General features: G+C 33.6%; 1 protein-coding gene and 1 long non-coding RNA gene across 5 annotated transcripts in view; one reads left to right on the forward strand and one right to left on the reverse strand.

Moving 5' to 3' along the window:
- Positions 1 to 19,192, reverse strand: part of hbp1 (HMG-box transcription factor 1) — a 34,300-nt gene that overhangs the window by 4,142 nt on the left and 10,966 nt on the right. For 3 of the 4 annotated variants that reach the window (XM_087310809.1, XM_087310808.1, NM_001024431.2), the window contains 4 exon segments: positions 6,110 to 6,221; positions 3,833 to 3,948; positions 2,791 to 2,947; positions 2,560 to 2,704 (listed from right to left, as the gene is read on the reverse strand). In XM_087310809.1, coding sequence (XP_087166935.1) covers positions 2,560 to 2,704; positions 2,791 to 2,947; positions 3,833 to 3,948; positions 6,110 to 6,221 — 530 coding nt within the window. 4 annotated transcript variants of the gene reach the window in all.
- Positions 10,231 to 16,127, forward strand: LOC147837637 (uncharacterized). Its single transcript, XR_015526077.1, has 6 exons — positions 10,231 to 10,279; positions 11,558 to 11,591; positions 12,970 to 13,025; positions 13,119 to 13,265; positions 13,377 to 13,453; positions 14,771 to 16,127. It is a non-coding gene; the product is annotated as an uncharacterized LOC147837637 (long non-coding RNA).

The following is a 19,192-nucleotide window of genomic DNA, read 5'->3' on the forward strand; positions in this document are numbered from 1 at the left end:
TGTTCATGTTACCTCACTGTGCATTAACTAATGTTTACAGGCACAGCTTTGGACTTTAATAATGCTTTAGGAGATGTTGAACTATGATTAATAAATGCTTTAAAAGATAATTCATACTTGATGTTAGTTACCAATGGACCATTATTCTAAAGTGTTACCCAAGAGATGCACAAATGTACCCAAAAAATCATATCAAATGGTTTTTTAAAGCTATTTATCTCGGAAAAAAAGAAGGCCATCCTGACACACACATACACATTAGATGAATTAAAACAGGCTCCTTGTGAATATGTACCCCCGTATACATTTCTGGAGAGTGCAAATTATGTAGCCAGAGCTATTTATGGCTGCATTTCGTCTTAAAAACGAACGCTACAGGGCAGTATGATGCCACCACGGGCTTCTGTTCCCTTTTGCGGTACCACCTGACCGCTTACCTCTGTGTGGGCGGTTTTTCCGCCGTTACCAATTTGCCCAGTGGCTCGCCGTGTAGGTCAGCGGAGTTGACCGCGATGACAAGATTTGAGTTTGGTGAAGAACAGTTCCAGAAAGCAGATCAAACAAAAACCAAAAAAATAAAAATAAACAAGTAAATAACAGGATGAGAACGTGGTAAGATCTGAAATCGTGGTAAAAATTTTTTTTGAGTTGCCTTTGAAAACACTGTTGATTGGGTTTAGGGAAAGCGGTGACTGGGTCAATCGATGCTTTTGAAAACACTAGCGTTTAGAGAAGGTGGTGGGTGTGTTGGATAAGTTGGCTCCGTCAGTCAGTCAGTCGAACGCGGCCTCTGGTGGATTTACGTGAGAACAGCAGGTGTGAAGAGAAACTACCGAAAGAGAGCTACCTCTGGTGGATTCGCGAAAACAAAAACTGCAAAAAATGTAGCTCCTGGGACATATTTGGCACTCTCCAGAAATGTATACGAGAGTATGTTTCCACAGTAAGCCTGGGTGGATATTAATACTCTGAAAACAAATGCATCTGTTTGTGCAGTTAAAACTCAATATTTAAGAAAACAGTGGTAAAAATGATTAAAAATAAATGAATGAAATTTGAGAAGGTCAGAATGACAAGTCAGAATGTAAACTCATAAATTATATTTAAAAAATCTAAATTCAAGATAAATGCAAAATAAAATATGAATTCAAAGCTGCATTTTTCACTCCATTCATACGCATATGAATACTGACAGGATTTCAAGTTTCTATCAAATACAATAAAACAGGTTATAGATGGCAAAAATGCATCCAAAAAGTCAAATAAAAAAAATAATAATAAAAAAACATTTACTTAAATCATATTTTGAAAATGACAATTAACCTGGAAATCAGCACTCACACACAAAAAAATTTTCATGTGAAAAAAAAAGCTAATTAAATAAAAATAATTTAATATCTCAATGTTTTATTGCCTTTAATTTTGGATTTTATGTTTTGTTTCTATTTAATTAATCGTAATAAGAATATTTATCGAAAATTTTGGGGGGGACATTAAGAAATGATATTAAGTTATGAAAATAATGTACAAATAAAAACATTAATTATTTAAAAAGTAGAATTGAAATGTATGGTAAATATGACCTGGTTCATGGTTTTGTGTGATAGTAGTGAGTTTTTAAATGAACACCGGAAAAAAAAAAATTACAGTTTTTATTATCCTATTTTTATTTATTTTTATTTCATTTTATTTTAGTACTTTAGTTCTTTTTGTCTTTTTTAATGTGTAAAATATTCATTTCAGCACTTCAACAATGTTTACTGTTTTAATATTCAGCCATTTTAAAATATTTTTATTAAACATTTTGACCACATTTTATTTTAAGGCACTATTATAAAGCTTTAACTATTTCTTATTTCTCAAACTCCTAATTTTCTCCTTATTAATAGTAATTAAGGTAGCACTTGGGTTTGATTAGGGATGTAGATTAAGATCAAGTAGAATATGTGCTTTATAACTTCTAATAAACAGCCAATATCTTAATAATTGACAGGTAATAAGCCACTAGTTAATAGTGATAATTGGTACTTAAAATAAAGAGTTAGTAACATTTTTATTATTTTGCTAACAATAACAGACAAGATGTAAAATGAATCTCTGATGTCCCTCGAGTGTGTGTGAAGTTTCAGCAGTTTTCAAACTCTCTGAAACTGACACTTTTAGGCTTTGATCCTAGTTGTGCATTTTAGTGACTGTTGCTTTAAATTTAAATGAGATTGTGCTATTTTCAAAAGAGGGTGGAGCTACAAATGCCTATGAGTCAGCATAGTGGCAGATTCAACAACAAGATTAAATTTCTATGCTAATGAGGGAGAGATGGTCACTAGTGGGCGGGGCTTTTCTCCTCTGATGACACGTACAAATGTCAATCAAAGTGTTTCTGCAGAACATTTGTGATTATAAAAAATACAGTTAATCATTTTTTACCATTAGAGGCTGGCTATATTCACACACTGCTGCTACATAACTGTTTAAACAACTCATAAAAGTATTTTTTGCATAATAGCTCCCCGTTTTATTTTATTTGTATTATTTTGCTAACAATAACAGCAGCTTTACCTCTTGAAAGTATCAAAAACAACAGAGTCGTCACAGTTGATGGCGTCGCGGTGTCCTGGAGGCAAACACAAGTCTCCAACCTGCATGTCGTAACAGGGAATCCCGTGCCGAACAACGGTGAGGCTCGGATAGAAAGAAGACCAGCCTAACACACACACACACACACACACACATTAGATTATTACATGCATCTTTAAACAATACAGAATAGACACAAACTCCTCCATTTACCTTTATTTTTGACAAAAAAGGGATGGTCCAAACTGCACTCTGCGGTCAGAAGTCCTGCCTCAGGTGAACCGGGGTCAAAGGTTAACTTCAGGACAGACTGACCAAATGAGACGCTCTCCTCAAAGATGACCAGCTTTAGACCATCAGAGCCGTAGCTCTGCAGGACAGACAAACTTGAATTACTAATTAAGCTGCTTATAGGTGAATTCATTGAAGAGCAGGTAATATGGGTTTGTGGATTGTAACGAAGCTGTCCTTTGATGTAAACAATCTGCAAAGTTGTTCATCAAAAAAAGTATTTGATCATTAAAAATACTGTCTCTCAAAAGAGCGAGTCGACTCTAAAATCACCTTGATTCACTATAGTTTTGAATCTTTTGTAAGCATCAACATGATCAAAGTTAAACATTTGCATAATCCCCGCCTCCTACAAAATATAAACAAACTAAATGGCCGTTTCATTTGTGATAAGGAAAACAGACTTGTGCGGCTGACCAATCAGAGCAGGGTTGACCTATGGAAGGGGGAGGGGTTTATAGCCCTTAAAGAGATAGTTCACCCAAAAAATTGCCATTTATTCAGTATTTACTCTCCCTCAAGTGGTTTTAAAACTTTTAGATTTTTATTCTGTTGAAAACAAATGCAGATATTTTGAAGAAGGCTGAAACCATTGACTTCCATAATATTTGTTTTCTTAATATGGCAGTCAATGGTTACAGGTTTCCAACTTTTTTTTAAAATATCTTCATTTGTTTTCAATGAAAGAAAAAATCTGAAAGTTTTGAAAGTATTTAAGAGTGAGTAAATCATAACAGAACTTTAATTTTAGGGTGAACTGTCCCTTTAAGCCCTGAATTGAATCAAACGAACCATATCGAGACAAGTGCAAATAATGATTCAAATACTAAACTCATATTTTGAGAAAATTCCAATGTGTTCTGATGTAAGATGCATTTAAACCAGTTGTAGGGGACTCCGACATATTATTAGGACACTTTAAAATACTTCATGATCTGCTTTTTAAAGGAAGAGCTGTGCATACCTTCATTGGGTTGGACTGTGCTCCCCTTTCATCATCAGAGTCTTCATCAGACTCCAGCACATCATCCGCCTCCTGCCACTCCACATTCGGGCCTTTGTGGAAGCGCAGACGTGTTCCTGGAGGAAAATGGTGATTAAATGAATATTAAAGTGCGAAAGCGTCTTTCCACCACAGGATACAAATGAACCATAATTGAGGATTTTTTTATCCCACAGATCTGACTTTTTCATTGGACCGGCAATTTGATCTAGCAAAGTAGGGTTTTTTAAGATAGTTGCAACTTTTTAATTGTCAAAATTGATTTATTCTTATTTGATACTCTTCGCTTTTCAGAATACTTTTTTCTCACAACTCTTGACTTTTTCCTTGGACTTCACAAATTTTGTCTTTTCTTTCTTGGAGTTCTGAGGTTAGATCTCACAATCCTGACTATTTCCTTGGAATTCTGAGTTGACCGTGGAATTCTGGTTTACATTATGGAATTCTGGCTTTTTCCCTTGGAATTCTGAGTTTACATCTTGAAAATCTGGATTTGTCCTTTGAATTCTGGCTTTTTTTTCCTGGAATACTGGTTTACATCTTGTAATTCTGGCTTTTTCCTATGTAACTTTGGTTTACATTCTGGCTTTTTCCCATGTAACTTTGGTTTACATCTGGTTTACATTCTGGCTTTTTCCCATGGTACTTTGGTTTACATTCTGGCTTTTTCCCATGGAACTTTGGTTTACATCTGGTTTACATTCTGGCTTTTTCCCATGGAACTTTGGTTTACATCTGGTTTACATTCTGGCTTTTCCTCCTGGAACTTTGGTTTACATCTTGGAATTCTGGCATTTCCCTTTGGATTTATGTCTTGCCCCCATGGAAATCTAGGTTTACGTCTTGGAATTCTGAGATGACATTTTGAATTTCTGCTTTTATTCTTCGGAATACTGAGCTAACATCTTGGTATTTTGAGTTTACATCTTGGAATTCTGGCTTTTCCCCTTGGAACTTTGGTTTACATATTACAATTTTGGCTTTTCAATTGGAGTTTTGGTTTACATCCTGGAATTCTGGCTTCTTTTTCTCGGACATCTAAGTTTACATCTTGGATTTCGTTTTTTTTTTCTTTGGAATTATAAGTTCGCATTTTGAAATTCTGGTTTTAATCTTTGGAATACTGAGTTTACATGTTGGAATTCTGGCTTACATATTGGGATTCTGGTTTACATCTTGGAATTCTGGCTTTTCCCTTTGGATATCTGAGTTTACATCTTGGAATTCTGGCATTTCCTTGGAATTCAGAGTTTACATATAGGAATTCTTAGATTGTAAAATTCTGGCTTTATTCATTGGAACACTGAGTTTACATCTTAGGATTCTGGTTTACATCATGGAATTTTGAGTTTACATCTTGGAATTCTGGTCTACATGTTGAAATGATGGCTTTTTTCCCTTGAAATTCTGGTATCCATATAAGAATTCTGGCTTATTTCCTTGAAATTCTGGTTTACATTTTGGAATTCTGACTTTTTCCCTTGGAATTCTAGTTTGCATCTTGGAATGCTGGCTTTTCCCCCTTGGAATTCTGATTTTACATCTTGGAATTCTTGCTTTATCCCTTGAAATTCTGATTTTACATCTTGGAATTCTTGCTTTATCCGATACAATTGAGTTTACATTTCGGAATTCTACTTTACATCTTGAAATTCTGGCTTATTTACTTGAATTGCTGGCTTTTGTCCTTGGAATTCTGGTTTTATCCCTTGGAATAAACGTTTACATCTTAGAATCAAGTTTACATTTTGAAATTCTGTCTTTTTTCCTTGTAACTAAATTTAAAAGTGTATTGTATCTTTTTCCACACAATAAATAATAGTAATTTCATTTATGAAAAAAACTTATAATAATTTTCCTCACAGTTATAAATACATATCTAACAATTAAAAAAAATTATGATTAAAAAGTCCCAATTACCTTTCTGCTTTTTGAAATTCTGTCTTGGAAAAAGGCACAAACAATTATGTTTAACCTGAACTTTGGTTGGAATAAACCTTCAGCTCATGTAAGTGAAAACAGACATGTTGTAGGCAGAGAGTGTGATGAGCAGAATTTGCTCTGAGGTCTCGCTGACCCGCCTGTGACCCACAGACACGCCTGTTTTCCCTTTCACTCGTGCTCATCTGCATTCACAACAGCAGTAGGAGCTGCTCAACACACTTTTCAAGTCATTCAGAAAAACATTATCCAACACTATCCACACTTCTGTGATCCTTTATATGTGTGAGTCATTACCTTTAAGGAAACAGTGCCAGGCAGTGGAGGGCCAGGAATGAGACCATCCCAGATCATCATCATCAGACAGAGAGGACATACAGAAAACACCCGACTCCGACTCACTGCTGGCCTGTAAAACACACACAAAACATCTATATTATATCTTATTTGCTCTTCAACTATCAGCTAGAATCCATCATTACCAGTAAATAACATTACAGAGCCATGTGGCTGCTAATTTTATTAGGAAGCACCACATAATGAATGCTTTCAGTGGAACTGTACAAACGATGGCTTCGTATAGATGCAGTTTTACATAGAGAGGTGCTGTTATCGTTAAATAAAATGAAAATTTGTTTTTGTAAACTAAAATAGGCTGAAATCAATTCTGGTATAATATTTGACTAGATATTTTTCTAAACACTTCTATACAGCTTAAAGTGACATTTAAAAGCTTTACTGGGTTAATTAGGTTAACTAGGCAGGTTAGGGTAATTAAAAAAATAGCTTACAGGGGCTATTAATTTTGTCCTTAAAATAATTAATAAAAAAAATAAAACTGGTTTTATTCTAGCCGAAATAGAACAAATAAGACTTTCTCCAGAGGAAAAATATTATCAGACATACTGTAAAAATGGCATTGCTCTGTAAAACATAATTTGGGAAATATTTAAAAAGGAAATAATCTAAGGGGGGCGAATAATTCTGACTTCAACTGTGTGTGTGTGTGTATGTATGTGTATATATATATATATATATATATATATATATATATATATATATATATATATATATATATATATATATATATATATATATATATATAATTTTCTGTTTCTGATCATTGACGTATCCAAAACTGTAATAATCTTAAACAATCTGCTTTAGCCTTTAATATATTTGGAAAATAGTAAATTCATTATATATATATATATATATATATATATATATATATATATATATATATATGTATATGTGTGTGTGTGTGTGTATGTATCAGAGGTGGGACCAAGTCATTGTTTGGCAAGTCACAAGTAAGTCTCAATTCATTGCCCTCAAGTCCCGAGTCAAGTCCCGAGTCAAGACAGGCAAGTCCCGAGTCAAGTCCCGAGTCAAAGGCAACAAGTCTCAAGTCAAGTCCAAAGTCCTGCAGTTTGATTTTCGAGTCTTTTCGAGTCTTTTTAACAGAAAAATAAAATATATACAGATTAGGTATGGTTGTAAGATCTGTATTAATTAAACAAACCTTTTTTTATTAAAGAACATTGCTCAGATATATAAAAATACAAATGCAATTTTCTGAAAAAGTACTGAACAGTGCTGCGTCTCGTCTCCACAGCATAATGCACAAGAACGAGTTCCACCAAAAAAAGACTCCATTTTGCCTCATCACACAGAAATTGCAGGTCTACTGCTGTCTAATTCATTAAGTTTAGTTGTGCTATGTTATGTCTTCGGTGATCAACTTGTGATTAACCAAAATTACATAACCTCAATGAGGCAGCAGTAGACCAACTCCTGTATATGCCGCAAAGTTAAATTGAGTGAAATTGGAATTTTGTCAATTGAATCTCGTGTGTGCTAAAAAGATATTGCTGCAAATCTGTCTTGCAGCAATGTAAAATGGTAGCACATATTGTTAATGAAGTAGGCTACTTCATACAAACAATAATGTTGTTTTCTTCACATAGCGTTGAAGAGCTTTGCTCTCTACCTTGTGTGATGCTCGTGCACGGATTTCCTCTGTTTGTGGACAAAACTGATTGCGAGTTCTCAAATTTTCTCTCGCTCTCAAATATGCACTGCTCACACACAAATTTTCTTGAGCGCTCTCAGAGATTATATGCAAACTCACAATTTGTGTCGTGTTCTCTCTTCCTTTCATGCTTTTTGATATGATTCATATTGCTGCACTGTTTAATAACAATAACCAAAATACTAAAATAGACTTACATATTAAATGTTTAATCTAATAAACCATAACATTTTTGGTTGTTTTATATGATGAGATATTTTCAGTTTCAAACACTTAAAGACAGAGAATAGACCAGTGGTGCCCCCCTGAAAATTTGCTTAAGGGGGGCCAGAAGAGGCCAGCTACGCCAGTGGCACCAATCAATCCACAATAATTTTTTAGTGGCTATTTATTTATTGAAATATTGCATTGTATTGCATTTATGTAAGTAGATTTAAATAAATAATGTCAACAGCAAAATCATATCGGGTTGGCCACAGGGGTGGCTAGAGTTTACACAGGGGTATCACCCCTTGTAAAGGGGTTTTACACCACTATAAGGCACCCCTGGAATAGATGTTGGATGTAAAGAATACATTTTATTTTAAAAGCATTTAAACAAAAACTAATGCAAGCAGAAATGTAACTGTGATAAAAATAAGGAAACACTTGAAAAGGTATTATAGTCTACTGTAATCTCACTATCAATCTCATTTTATCATGGCAGCTAAAATAAAGTAAACTAGTGTCTGCTGGCTTCCACTTTGCTGATGAGATTGTGGAGGACATTTTCCATGTCATCCTCTTCATTTTGAGGAAAGCTGTCCACAGGGCCCCTGAACACGTATATTGGCATGTACTGTGTTTTGAACAGTAGCCTACTACAGTAAAGAACTTCAATAGACCTTTTTCACAGCGGAATTGAACACCGGAAGCGCCCTTCGAAGCAGTGTATCGATATTTCCGGGTTCGCTAGGAGTCGCAGAGACATGACAGCCTCGGGACAGCGGATGACTTTCTCACGGTCAACTTTGCCATAATTTGGACAGGAAGATGTTGTTCGGTGAATGTGTAAAACTACCTTAATAAAACAGCATTTAAAAGATGATACCGATTTGCAGAGTTTGTGCAGAAAACGTGTCTTACACAGCGTTTGCAACGTCAGGTTCCAGTAAGGTGCACAGCCAACAGCATAAAATCTGCTCATTCAAGCCATTCGTAAACTAGATTAACCTGGCTATTTAACATCCAGCAGGATGAGTTTTATGTCAGTAGTCCCGTCTGTAAACTGTGCTAACCCCCTCCTTCCTTTTTATTCAGAGTCAGATATAGTGAATGGCGAGGTAGCTGTACAGGCGAGTTGCTATCGGTTAATACATTACAGGTTGTTTAATGCTCGTGAGGTTTTCTCAAGTCTGGAAACACGTTAGCTCCTACTCGTGGATAATATTCATTTTTATTATTTATTTAAAGAACAGCAAATAACATTTTACAATATAAAAATGTACATACCTGGGGGTAATTATAAATAAAATACAAATATACAAAATGTAATATAACATATGTAATAATGAAATGCATTGTAGAGTTCACACATTTTAAAGTGGGTCGAGTTTCTTGTTTAGAGAGTTGATATTGGTATTATACAAGCATATTTCAGTCATCAATACCTTAAAATCTGGTTTCATATTAATAAACTTACATTTATGAATGTACAATTTTGTTAACAACAGGTTTTGAACACAAAAGAATCGTTATTAATACATTTTGCAACTCACCCCATAAGCTAACTATGTACAATGCCAAAATAAGTGTAAAACTGTCTCCTCATATTCGTTACAAAAATACAATTTACATCAATCCCACTTTTAAATTTTTGCAAACAATGTTTTGCTGGATAAAACCTGTGAATGAGTTTATAGGATATTTCTTTAATTCTATTTCTAACATGATATTTCTGTGGTAACAGCCACACTTTTCTTCAAATCACCCTTTAATAAAGACATATAATAAAATTGAATATAAGGTACAGTAATGATTTCTTTTTGGAAAAGAGTATGAATATCTCTATCATTACTCTTGGTATTTAATAAAACAAAATTTGCTGACATAAGATTTAGTAATATCAAAAGACGATGCATCCGAAGGATGGTCTTACACTGTAAATGCGAATAGTATTCCTTACTATCAAAATTCTAGTGTGTTTACTTAATTTTAAGCTAATTGTTGAGTTTACTAGAAATGCATTAGTGTTGCTGACATAGTAAGGTATAAAGTTCCCATAACTAATGTAATTTGAGTAAAATTGCTTATAAGGGCTAAGCCATGCTGTTACGCATGCGTACTGGGTGGTGATTTCCCATCCCCCATCCCGAGTCACAACCAACCGCCACCCAGCACCGCCATTGAAGGACAGGATTTCATATTGAGAAGATGTACTGCTGTAAATCAAGGTAAACTTTTCGTTTTAATTACTACTTTGATTTTATTTGTATAGTATCAGTAATCTGTTTATTTCCTGCACTTTGTGAAATTGTTTGCTGTTTTGTGAACTAATTAATAGCCCATGATGTTGTGACTAAACGTTTTGACCACTGCACGTTATTTGCAATACTGTCTACTTTACTAGATAAGCTATTTTTAGCTGCTTAGTCCTTTTTAATAACTATTAATAATTTGTAAAGTTAGTAGTAATTTGTAAAGTGGGCGTTATGCTCTAAAAGAGCGGGCCGCGCCATTTTAAATGATGGACTGAAAGAGCAAGAGCGCGCGCAATGATCCGTTCAAATAGATGTAAAGTTAACACACAGCTGTAGGTCTACATTTTTAAAAAAGAAACCGAAACCTATTTATCCGCATTACAAATACAGTAACGTTAGTTATCGCTGAACTTTAGTGGCGCTTTTTGTGACGAAAATATGCGTGCTTTTTTTTTTTTAAGATTTACTTTTATGAGATCACCTGCAGGAAGCAGGTGAGGAGATCAGCTGTGATTCGGTCCGGCGTCAGCGAGCGGCTCATGACCAGACCAGTCGTTTTTTTCTCCATGATCGCCGGGGCAGCAGCAGTTTTAACCCGCCGAGGCTTTTAGAACATTATAAAGCAGTTTCAGCTCAAAATGGACCCGTGAGTGTCGTAGGTAATTTAGGATTTCGATGCGATTACGATTCGTGTCACTGTATGAGGCAGATACATATTTACACATGATGCTAAAGTGTGCTTATGCTAACAATCCCTATGAAACTTAAAGTTAAACTTAGGAAAATGCGAGAGATATTTAATTAACTCATTTATTTGTTTTATATGCTATTTGTCTTTTCTCTATGCCGTTTTGAAGGTTTATTCCAGTGTTGCCGTTACGTTGAGTGTTTTGTATTGCTGTAATGACAAATAAATCTGACCAGACGCGACTGAATATGTGTGATGGATAACGTTAATGATGAAGTGGTATAACTCGTACATCCAAGCACAGAAACATCCCTTTGTTTGCTCAATATCACACAAAGGCATCAACAAGCCTTTGTTATAAGCAAACTTTCTGTAAAGAAACAGGCTTTGCCAAACCTGTTAGTTTGCATTTTTAAAGAAGGTTTCACTAATTTTTAACAATTTAGGGCAAATAAATTTGAACAATTACAAGGTTGTTTAAAATGTAGCACACCATTAGAGTATTGTGAGTGGCATATTTGGTTTGTAATATAATTATACCCTTTATTTATTTTTTATTTCAGACTACCAGTTTGTGAGCTGATATGCAGTGGAAATGTAAGTTTTGCACTTACACATCAAAGAAAACTTTTTGAACAATACCGCACAAGCCATAGAACATATTCATGAATTGTTCTATTAACGTTACCTTGTAACGTTAATTGTTCTATTAACGTTACCTTGTAACGTTACCTAAATCGTTTAATGCATTAAAAGTACATTTAACAAAATTCTCAGCAAAGAACTGCATGATCAAGAATAGTCCGAATATTTTGTCCATTTGAATAATCATCTGAGGACTAGTTAGAAATAGGGTTGTTGTGTTGTGATACCATTAATTTATGTTACAATACTATACCAGCTGAAGTATGGTGATACCAAGTAGTATTGCAATACTGTAATTCATAACTTAAATCCATGAAATAAAGAAAATTGTCAGAAATAATATATTGTATATGTTATTATAGGCCTACTTGAATTTAAATAATTCCCTTATTGTTGAAAAAAGTATTTGCACATCTCTTCACCTAAAATGTATTCATTCCAGCAAAAAAATACATTAAAATAAAGATACATAAAGAAAAGAGCATTTTTCCAACAAACCTAGGCTATATGAAGTGGTCAAAAATTGTTTCCTGTTGCTATTTTGGGTTTTTCATCTATCATACTTTTTTCACACTTATTATCGGATAAGAATCCAAAGTAATTCAAAATTTCACTTTATGAGTCATTCTTTTTAATAGATTGTCATGGTTGTTGTAGCTATTATATCATATTGACAGGAACAGAAATAAACGAATTCCGATTCAAAATGAACCATCACAAAATATGCAATAGGCTACTATAAAAGGCGCAAATTCTACAGTTTTACAACCTTAGAAGTCTCCATAGACTATTAAAATACAATGATCTATTGTTGCTGAATCGTGTAAGTATTTTAGTGACTTTTTCCACATGCAGCATTATGTATTGTAGGCAGACTGTTAATGACAATACTACCGTTTACAAACTACAGTGGCACCGCCAGTATCTTGGAGCCATAGTATCACGATACTACCATAGTACCGGTAAACCGTGCAACCCTAGTCAGAAAGTTCAGTGTCCTTTGAAAGACATCAATTGAGACAAATATTTATTCCACTTTTAATGCGCATAAAAGTAAGGCACACCAGCAACAATGCCATGATTATATTTAATCGGGGGTTGTGTTTATTACTGTTTGGTGACAAGTATAGCTCATGCTTTTGATGACAGGCGCCGGGAGTATTTGGCAGCTTTTATTATTCAAGAACATTTAACTATGTCATGTTAAAGTGTAACATCTGTTGCTAAATGGCATTGCATTGTATCATTGCATGTGTTTCTGATTTCTGTTTTTTGTTTTAGAATTTCGCTTAGCCATGTCAATAACACTTCACGTTTTTGTGCACAACAGTGACATCCAGAAGGAAGTCATAGAGGAAACACCAGCTGATACAAGTGCTGCAGAAGGTTTGTTTTCTTTTCAAAACTTTGTGTGATTTTGTGAATTTGTGTTTTTGAATGTTATTAATGACTAATAATGTTTTGAATGGATCTTTGCAGAATTCAATCGAATATCAGGAAGTAATGTGAGATCCAAGTTCTACGCTGCATTGGACACACACTGCTCGTTTGATTGAAATAAAAAAAAAAAACAGGAGAAAATTGCAGAAGAAAACTAAAAGAAATTTTCAACATGTTAATTCAAAGGTATTTTTGTGACATCATCTTTGAATCATAATTTGCATTTGATTGCAATAAATTGCATTTGATGTTTTCATTGGGCTATAATGCATGTCTACCTGTCTTTACTTTTTCAAGGTCATCTGGCAGCAGTTCTCCGGGGTCTTTCAGTCCTTTAGAGGGATGAGTCTAAAGAAATTTTCAGGATGTGTTTTGTAAGTAGTATTATTGTTTCTGCTTTCTTAGACTGGAAATGAAGCAGTCATTCCAGTTTACTTCACTTATTAATAAAAATTTTCAATTTTATAAAAATAAAACAAATGCATTTAATGTAAGTATTTGAAAGTAAGAGGGATGTTATATTATGGCCTTTGGAGCAAGAGCATTGCTATGTTGCAAATACAGCAGCTTGTGCCGTCACAGGGTCAGTTAGCTTCATAGGCCAGTGAAGTAATGAATGCATTTCTTTAATTTTTAAACACTTGTTTTGAAAAGGAGGAAGATTAGCTTGAAAAAAAAAATCTTAATAAGTGTATTACCTATGTAATATGTTGAGAGAAATATAATTTCAGTTGAAAGAACCTGCTGGATTAAGATGTAAAAAGATAGTGTTAAAAGCCACAAAGTCAAAGATGCTCCGTATTATAACCAACCCTGTGAAGTCAACTGCTGTGGGATTGTAGATGGCTGCACCCTTGTTCTAAAAGCCATACTAAAACATCAATTTTCTTATTAAAAAATAGTTATTAATACATTTTTAAAAAGTGTGCTAAATAATGCAAACTTGACTCACTGCTTTAATCTAGCAAAACCAAATGCATTCATGAATCGGTTCCCAATTTATTAAGTTTTCCCTACAAAATATTTATATTGATTATGTAGCACCAATTGGTCTCACACATTTGCATTTAATTTCTTGAAAATGTTTTAAAAGTACTTTTACTGCAGTTTGTTTTATTACATTAGTGTTTCTTTAATTAAAAAAAATGTATTGTTCCTTTAGAATAGTATCATGTTCAAGATACTGGAATTTAGTACCAATCTCTGCTGCAATTTTAAGCAGCAAATTTCCTGCTAACATTTTAAGCACTTTTGAGCACATTTTTAAACAGCACTGTTTTGCCATTCTGTTCACATGCTTAACAGAAATGACACTCAACAATGCTCAAATGTTAGCAGGAAATGGATGTTTTTAAAATTACTATATGGATTGGTAATAAATTCCACTATCATGACAAGCCTAGTAGAAGCAGTACAGGCAAATCCATCGTGTTGGTCTACATTGAAGAAGGAGCACCATAGCAAGGCCTTCTTATAAGAAGCATTTGAATGTAAAATGTACTATAAACACAAATAGTCATGCTAATAAGCAACTAGTTAATAGGGTAATTGGTTCCTACTAAAGTGTTACTAAATTAAGCACAAGGAATTGTATTTTTTTCACCTCTGCTTTTGGTCTCCTGGCCACTACAGGCTTTATTAGTGCCATTTAGAATATCAAACTTTACTTATTTTTCTTTCTCTATTCATAGGATGTAATTGTAGAGTCGGACTTCAGTGCAGAAGATGTTGGCTTGCTGACTGTCGTGTGTGAAGATGTCTAAAGAACCTCATTATGGATGCAATGTGGGCCTTTATACTGGAAGGAAAAGTGGTTATGGACTTTGCCACATGCAGTATGTCTCTTTTTTTTGCTTTGATTTACACACTGAATTCGGACTACCCAAAGACTTTGAGCAATGCATTTGAATTTGTTCAACGTGTGTTGCTTTTGCTGGGAGGAAAGCGTAATGTGTTTTATTCGGCGAGTGCCTATATACTGCTGTGCTTAATGTTTAAAGGTTCAGATATAATGGCATGTTTAATTACAAAGTGTTGCTTTTTAACATGTTGCTGTTTGCAGTGTTACATTTAGGACTGCAGCATTTTGGTGTTTAAAACACTTTTTTTTTTTTTACCAAAAAAGTGTATTGTGATTTATAGGGTTGTCAAAAGTATTGAGTTTGGTACCAATCGGTACTGAAATAAATAAAAAAAAAAGTCCATCCATTTCCCACTAACATTGCAAGAACTGATTGGCCATTGTGTTCACATGCTCAGTAGATATGACTGATTGGCTTTGAAGGTCATTATTTTTACCACACTTCACCACTGTTCACCAGGTGCAAAGATACAAAGACACCGAATAACTTTAAAGCACTGTCGATCAGTCGATTCATCACCAGATAGCTTATATGTTAGCTTCTAAACAAATCAGCTATCGACATGGCTTTGAAACACTTCAGTGTCTGTGTAACTTTGTTTGGACTCAGTGAAAAATGGTAAACCTATGACAGTCACAGCCAATCACAGTCATTTCTGTTGAGCATGTGAACACAGTGGCCAATCAATGGTGTTTAAGAATGAGCTCAGTAGCACTCAAATGCTGGTGGAAAATTGATATTTTTAATATTTCAGTATTGATTGATACCAAACTCAATACTTTTGACCACACTAATGTGATATTTTCTGTAGGAAAATCTAAACTACACAGTCTAACAAATTAGCTTTAAAGCTTAATATCTGTTCCTCTGTGAGTGTCTATATGCTGCCATGTTTAAGGTGCTGGTGCAATGGCATGTTTAATTACACTAATTCAAGTATCTTTTTTCCAAGTGTCAAGTATTTAAAGTTTTTTTGATAGATTTTCAAACCTTTTCGAAAACTTGTGTTTTAGGGTTGAACATGTTTATTATATTTTTTGTCTGTATTGCTGTTTACAGTATATTACAGCACTTTACAACAGGTTTTTACAAAACTGTATTGTGTACAAGTGTATTGTGATACTAAAATATCACAAGTGTATTGTGAAATTCTGCTAATTTTGTCAAATAAAATGTTTACATTTAAGACCTGTATAATGTCATTACTTGTAGGTTGAACTACATATTTTATGTTCAGTTTAATTGAAGAAAATGTGGAAACCGATTGCACGTAGTTTCTTTAGTTGACATTACTTAAAATGGTGGATTAAAACAATGTTGAGACTACTAGCATTCAAGATGTTAACTGAACATGGTAGAACAGTATTAGTTAAATAGAGTTATTAAAGTAATCTTACTATAAAACCCTAAGTAAGATTACTAAATAATGACAAGTATGTTAACTAGAATTTTCTATTAAACTAACTTAATTTTTAACAGTTAGTTTACTTTATAAGTTTTAGTTTTCTTACTTCAAGGCAATAATTAAACTTAACTTAAGATTTCCTTGTAAGTTTATATTGCAAAAATAAGGCAATCGGTTTCCAAACTTTTTTTAAGTAAACTGAACATGTTAGAATTTACAGTGTATTAATACCTCTAAATAACATGAATGAATAACATGTCTCTGCAGGAATTGAACCAATAACAGTTGAAAACTTGCTGGGTTATTGAGATTTTGTAATAAAGGACTTCATTGTAAGAAAAGTATACTATCTTTATTATTTAACTGACTAAACAAATAATTTTGCTGTCAAACCAATTAAAAAAAAGAGATTTGCATTTGTATGAACTGTCTATTATTCCAAAATAACAACAATGTAGGGATAAATCATGCTTATTGATTAATGACCATGATGAGCACTTGTTTGTGGAAGGCAGATAGCTTAACTGGAGTTTTGTCTATATTATAATTACTCATCAAAATAAACCATAGACCACCAGTCTTTAATGAAACATAATAATCTCCGCTTTGAAGTGCATACAGCATAAGAATGTACTTCCGCATATAACTTGAAACGGCATTCAACCCCCTTTAATATTGTCATCCATGATTTTCCCTGTCCTTCGTCTTTCGGGAGATCTTGGTCATTAAAGTAAGAGTGTCGTTTTTGAGTTGGAGCAGCTGGGAACGCAGCAATCACAGCGATGAGATGACCCTGCCATTCTTTCTTGCTCCGTCGCATTGAAACCGGATGTTGTGGTACACTGCTTCGCTTACCGGAACCAGGAAGTGTGAAAAAGGTCTATTGATCAGTTGTGGTAATACTATAGTTGCTATGGTAACACAAGTGTAATATAAACAAATTACCCAGTGCTGTATTATTTTACAATATAGGGTATTTTATACTACAAATCCCTACACTTTACTGTAGTAAAACTACACTTTGTATTATTTTATCTGTTCACTATTGGTAATACTACTGTATTATGAAGCATTCATTAACAAGTCGTAAATAGTACTAGCCTAAAACATAAGTATAATACAAGTATACAACAAGTATAATACTCAAAAACACTAGAATTTATTAAAGAATTTACCTCAACCTTTTAGTTTTTTTGTGTATTGTTAATAAATAGTAAAGCAAGAAAGAAACCATATCAACATTCTTGGAATAACCCTTCGCTAAGCCTCGCCCTCCTTAGTTACTGTTGCTACTACGCCTGTCAAGCTTTCATGCCTGGCACATCTATTACAGTGTGTATGCGCTGGTGTCAGACATTCCCAAGGATTTAATTAGTCATTTTTGGCAAACAGGTGAGATATCTGAGAAAGCCAGACAAAAGAGGACTGCAGTATACATTACAGGGGTATATTCACAACATAATAGCAACTGATTAGAGAATAATTTTATCAAAATTGAAGCAAGGTTAGCCTAGCCACCTCATACGCTGAACATTCAACAGCATAGTTCATGCACAGCAGGAGAGGTGAAAGTATAAAATAATCTAATAACCTAAGAAACTGATGGATTTGTGCCGAATATTAGCATCATTGACCCATAACAATGTACAGTACCTATTACTGTCAGCATGTTTGTGTGCTCTTTTATTCAAATTTGCAGTTAAGTGGAAGAAAAAAAATTGAAATGCAAATCAAAGTATAAATAACAGAAGTGAACAAATAGATTTTTCCTACCAGCAAATATTAGTGTATGTATTTATATGCGTTACAATAGTGAGGGTTTAAACTAAGCAGTGCTCACAGGGTTCAACGCTAAGGATTTTTTCTACTGGCTCGATCGGGCCAGTGGTTCTGATTTTTACTTGCCCTGCCCAAATTTTCACTGGCCCCACCAAAAAAAAAAAAAAGAAGTTAATCGCTATTTGAATGTGCGTGTGTGTGTGTGTATACACACACACACACACACACACACACACACACAGTTGATTTCAGAATTATTAGTTCCCCTAAATTATTAGCACCCTTGTTTATTTTTTTCCCCAATTTCTATTTAACAGAGAACAGATTTTTTCAGCACATTTCTAAACATAATAGTTTTAATAACTCATCTCTAATAACTGATTTATTTTATCTTTGTCATGATGACTGTAAATAATATTTTACTAGATATTCTTCAAGACACTTCTATACAGCTTAAAGTGACATTTAAAGGCTTAACTAGGGTAATTAGGTTAACTAGGCAGGTTAGGGTAATTAGGCTAGTTATTGTATAATGATGGTTTGTTCTGTAGACAGTCTGAAAAACAATTAGCTTAAGAGGCTAATAAATTTTACCTTAAAATGGTTTTAAAAATGTTTTTATTCTAGCCAAAATAAAACAAATAAGATTTTGTTCAGAGGAAAAAATATTATCAGACAAAATATCAACATTTCTTTGCTTTGTTAAACATCATTTAGGAAATAGTTTAAAAAGAAAAAACAAAATACAAAAGGGGGCTAATAAATCTGTATATATATTTACGGTAATTTTTAAAATGTTTAAGGAAAACTATTCAGTTCATCAAGGCTATATTTATAAATGTAAAAAAGGTGTAATTGTTAAATATTTATTAAAATTTTAAATAACTGCTTTGTTATTGTATTTAGTTTCAAATAAAATTATTACTCCAGACATTATTGATTTTATAACTTTTACCATTAATAAATATAATAATAATTAATATTAGTGATTTCTGAAGGATCATGTGACTGGAGTACTGAAGCTGAAATTTCATCTTTAAAATCACTGGAATAAATGAATAAATTAA

The sequence above is a fragment of the Danio rerio genome, chromosome 25, assembly GCF_052040795.2.
Source record: "Danio rerio strain M-AB ecotype USA chromosome 25, GRCz13ab, whole genome shotgun sequence".
In the NCBI taxonomy this organism is placed as follows: domain Eukaryota; kingdom Metazoa; phylum Chordata; class Actinopteri; order Cypriniformes; family Danionidae; genus Danio; species Danio rerio.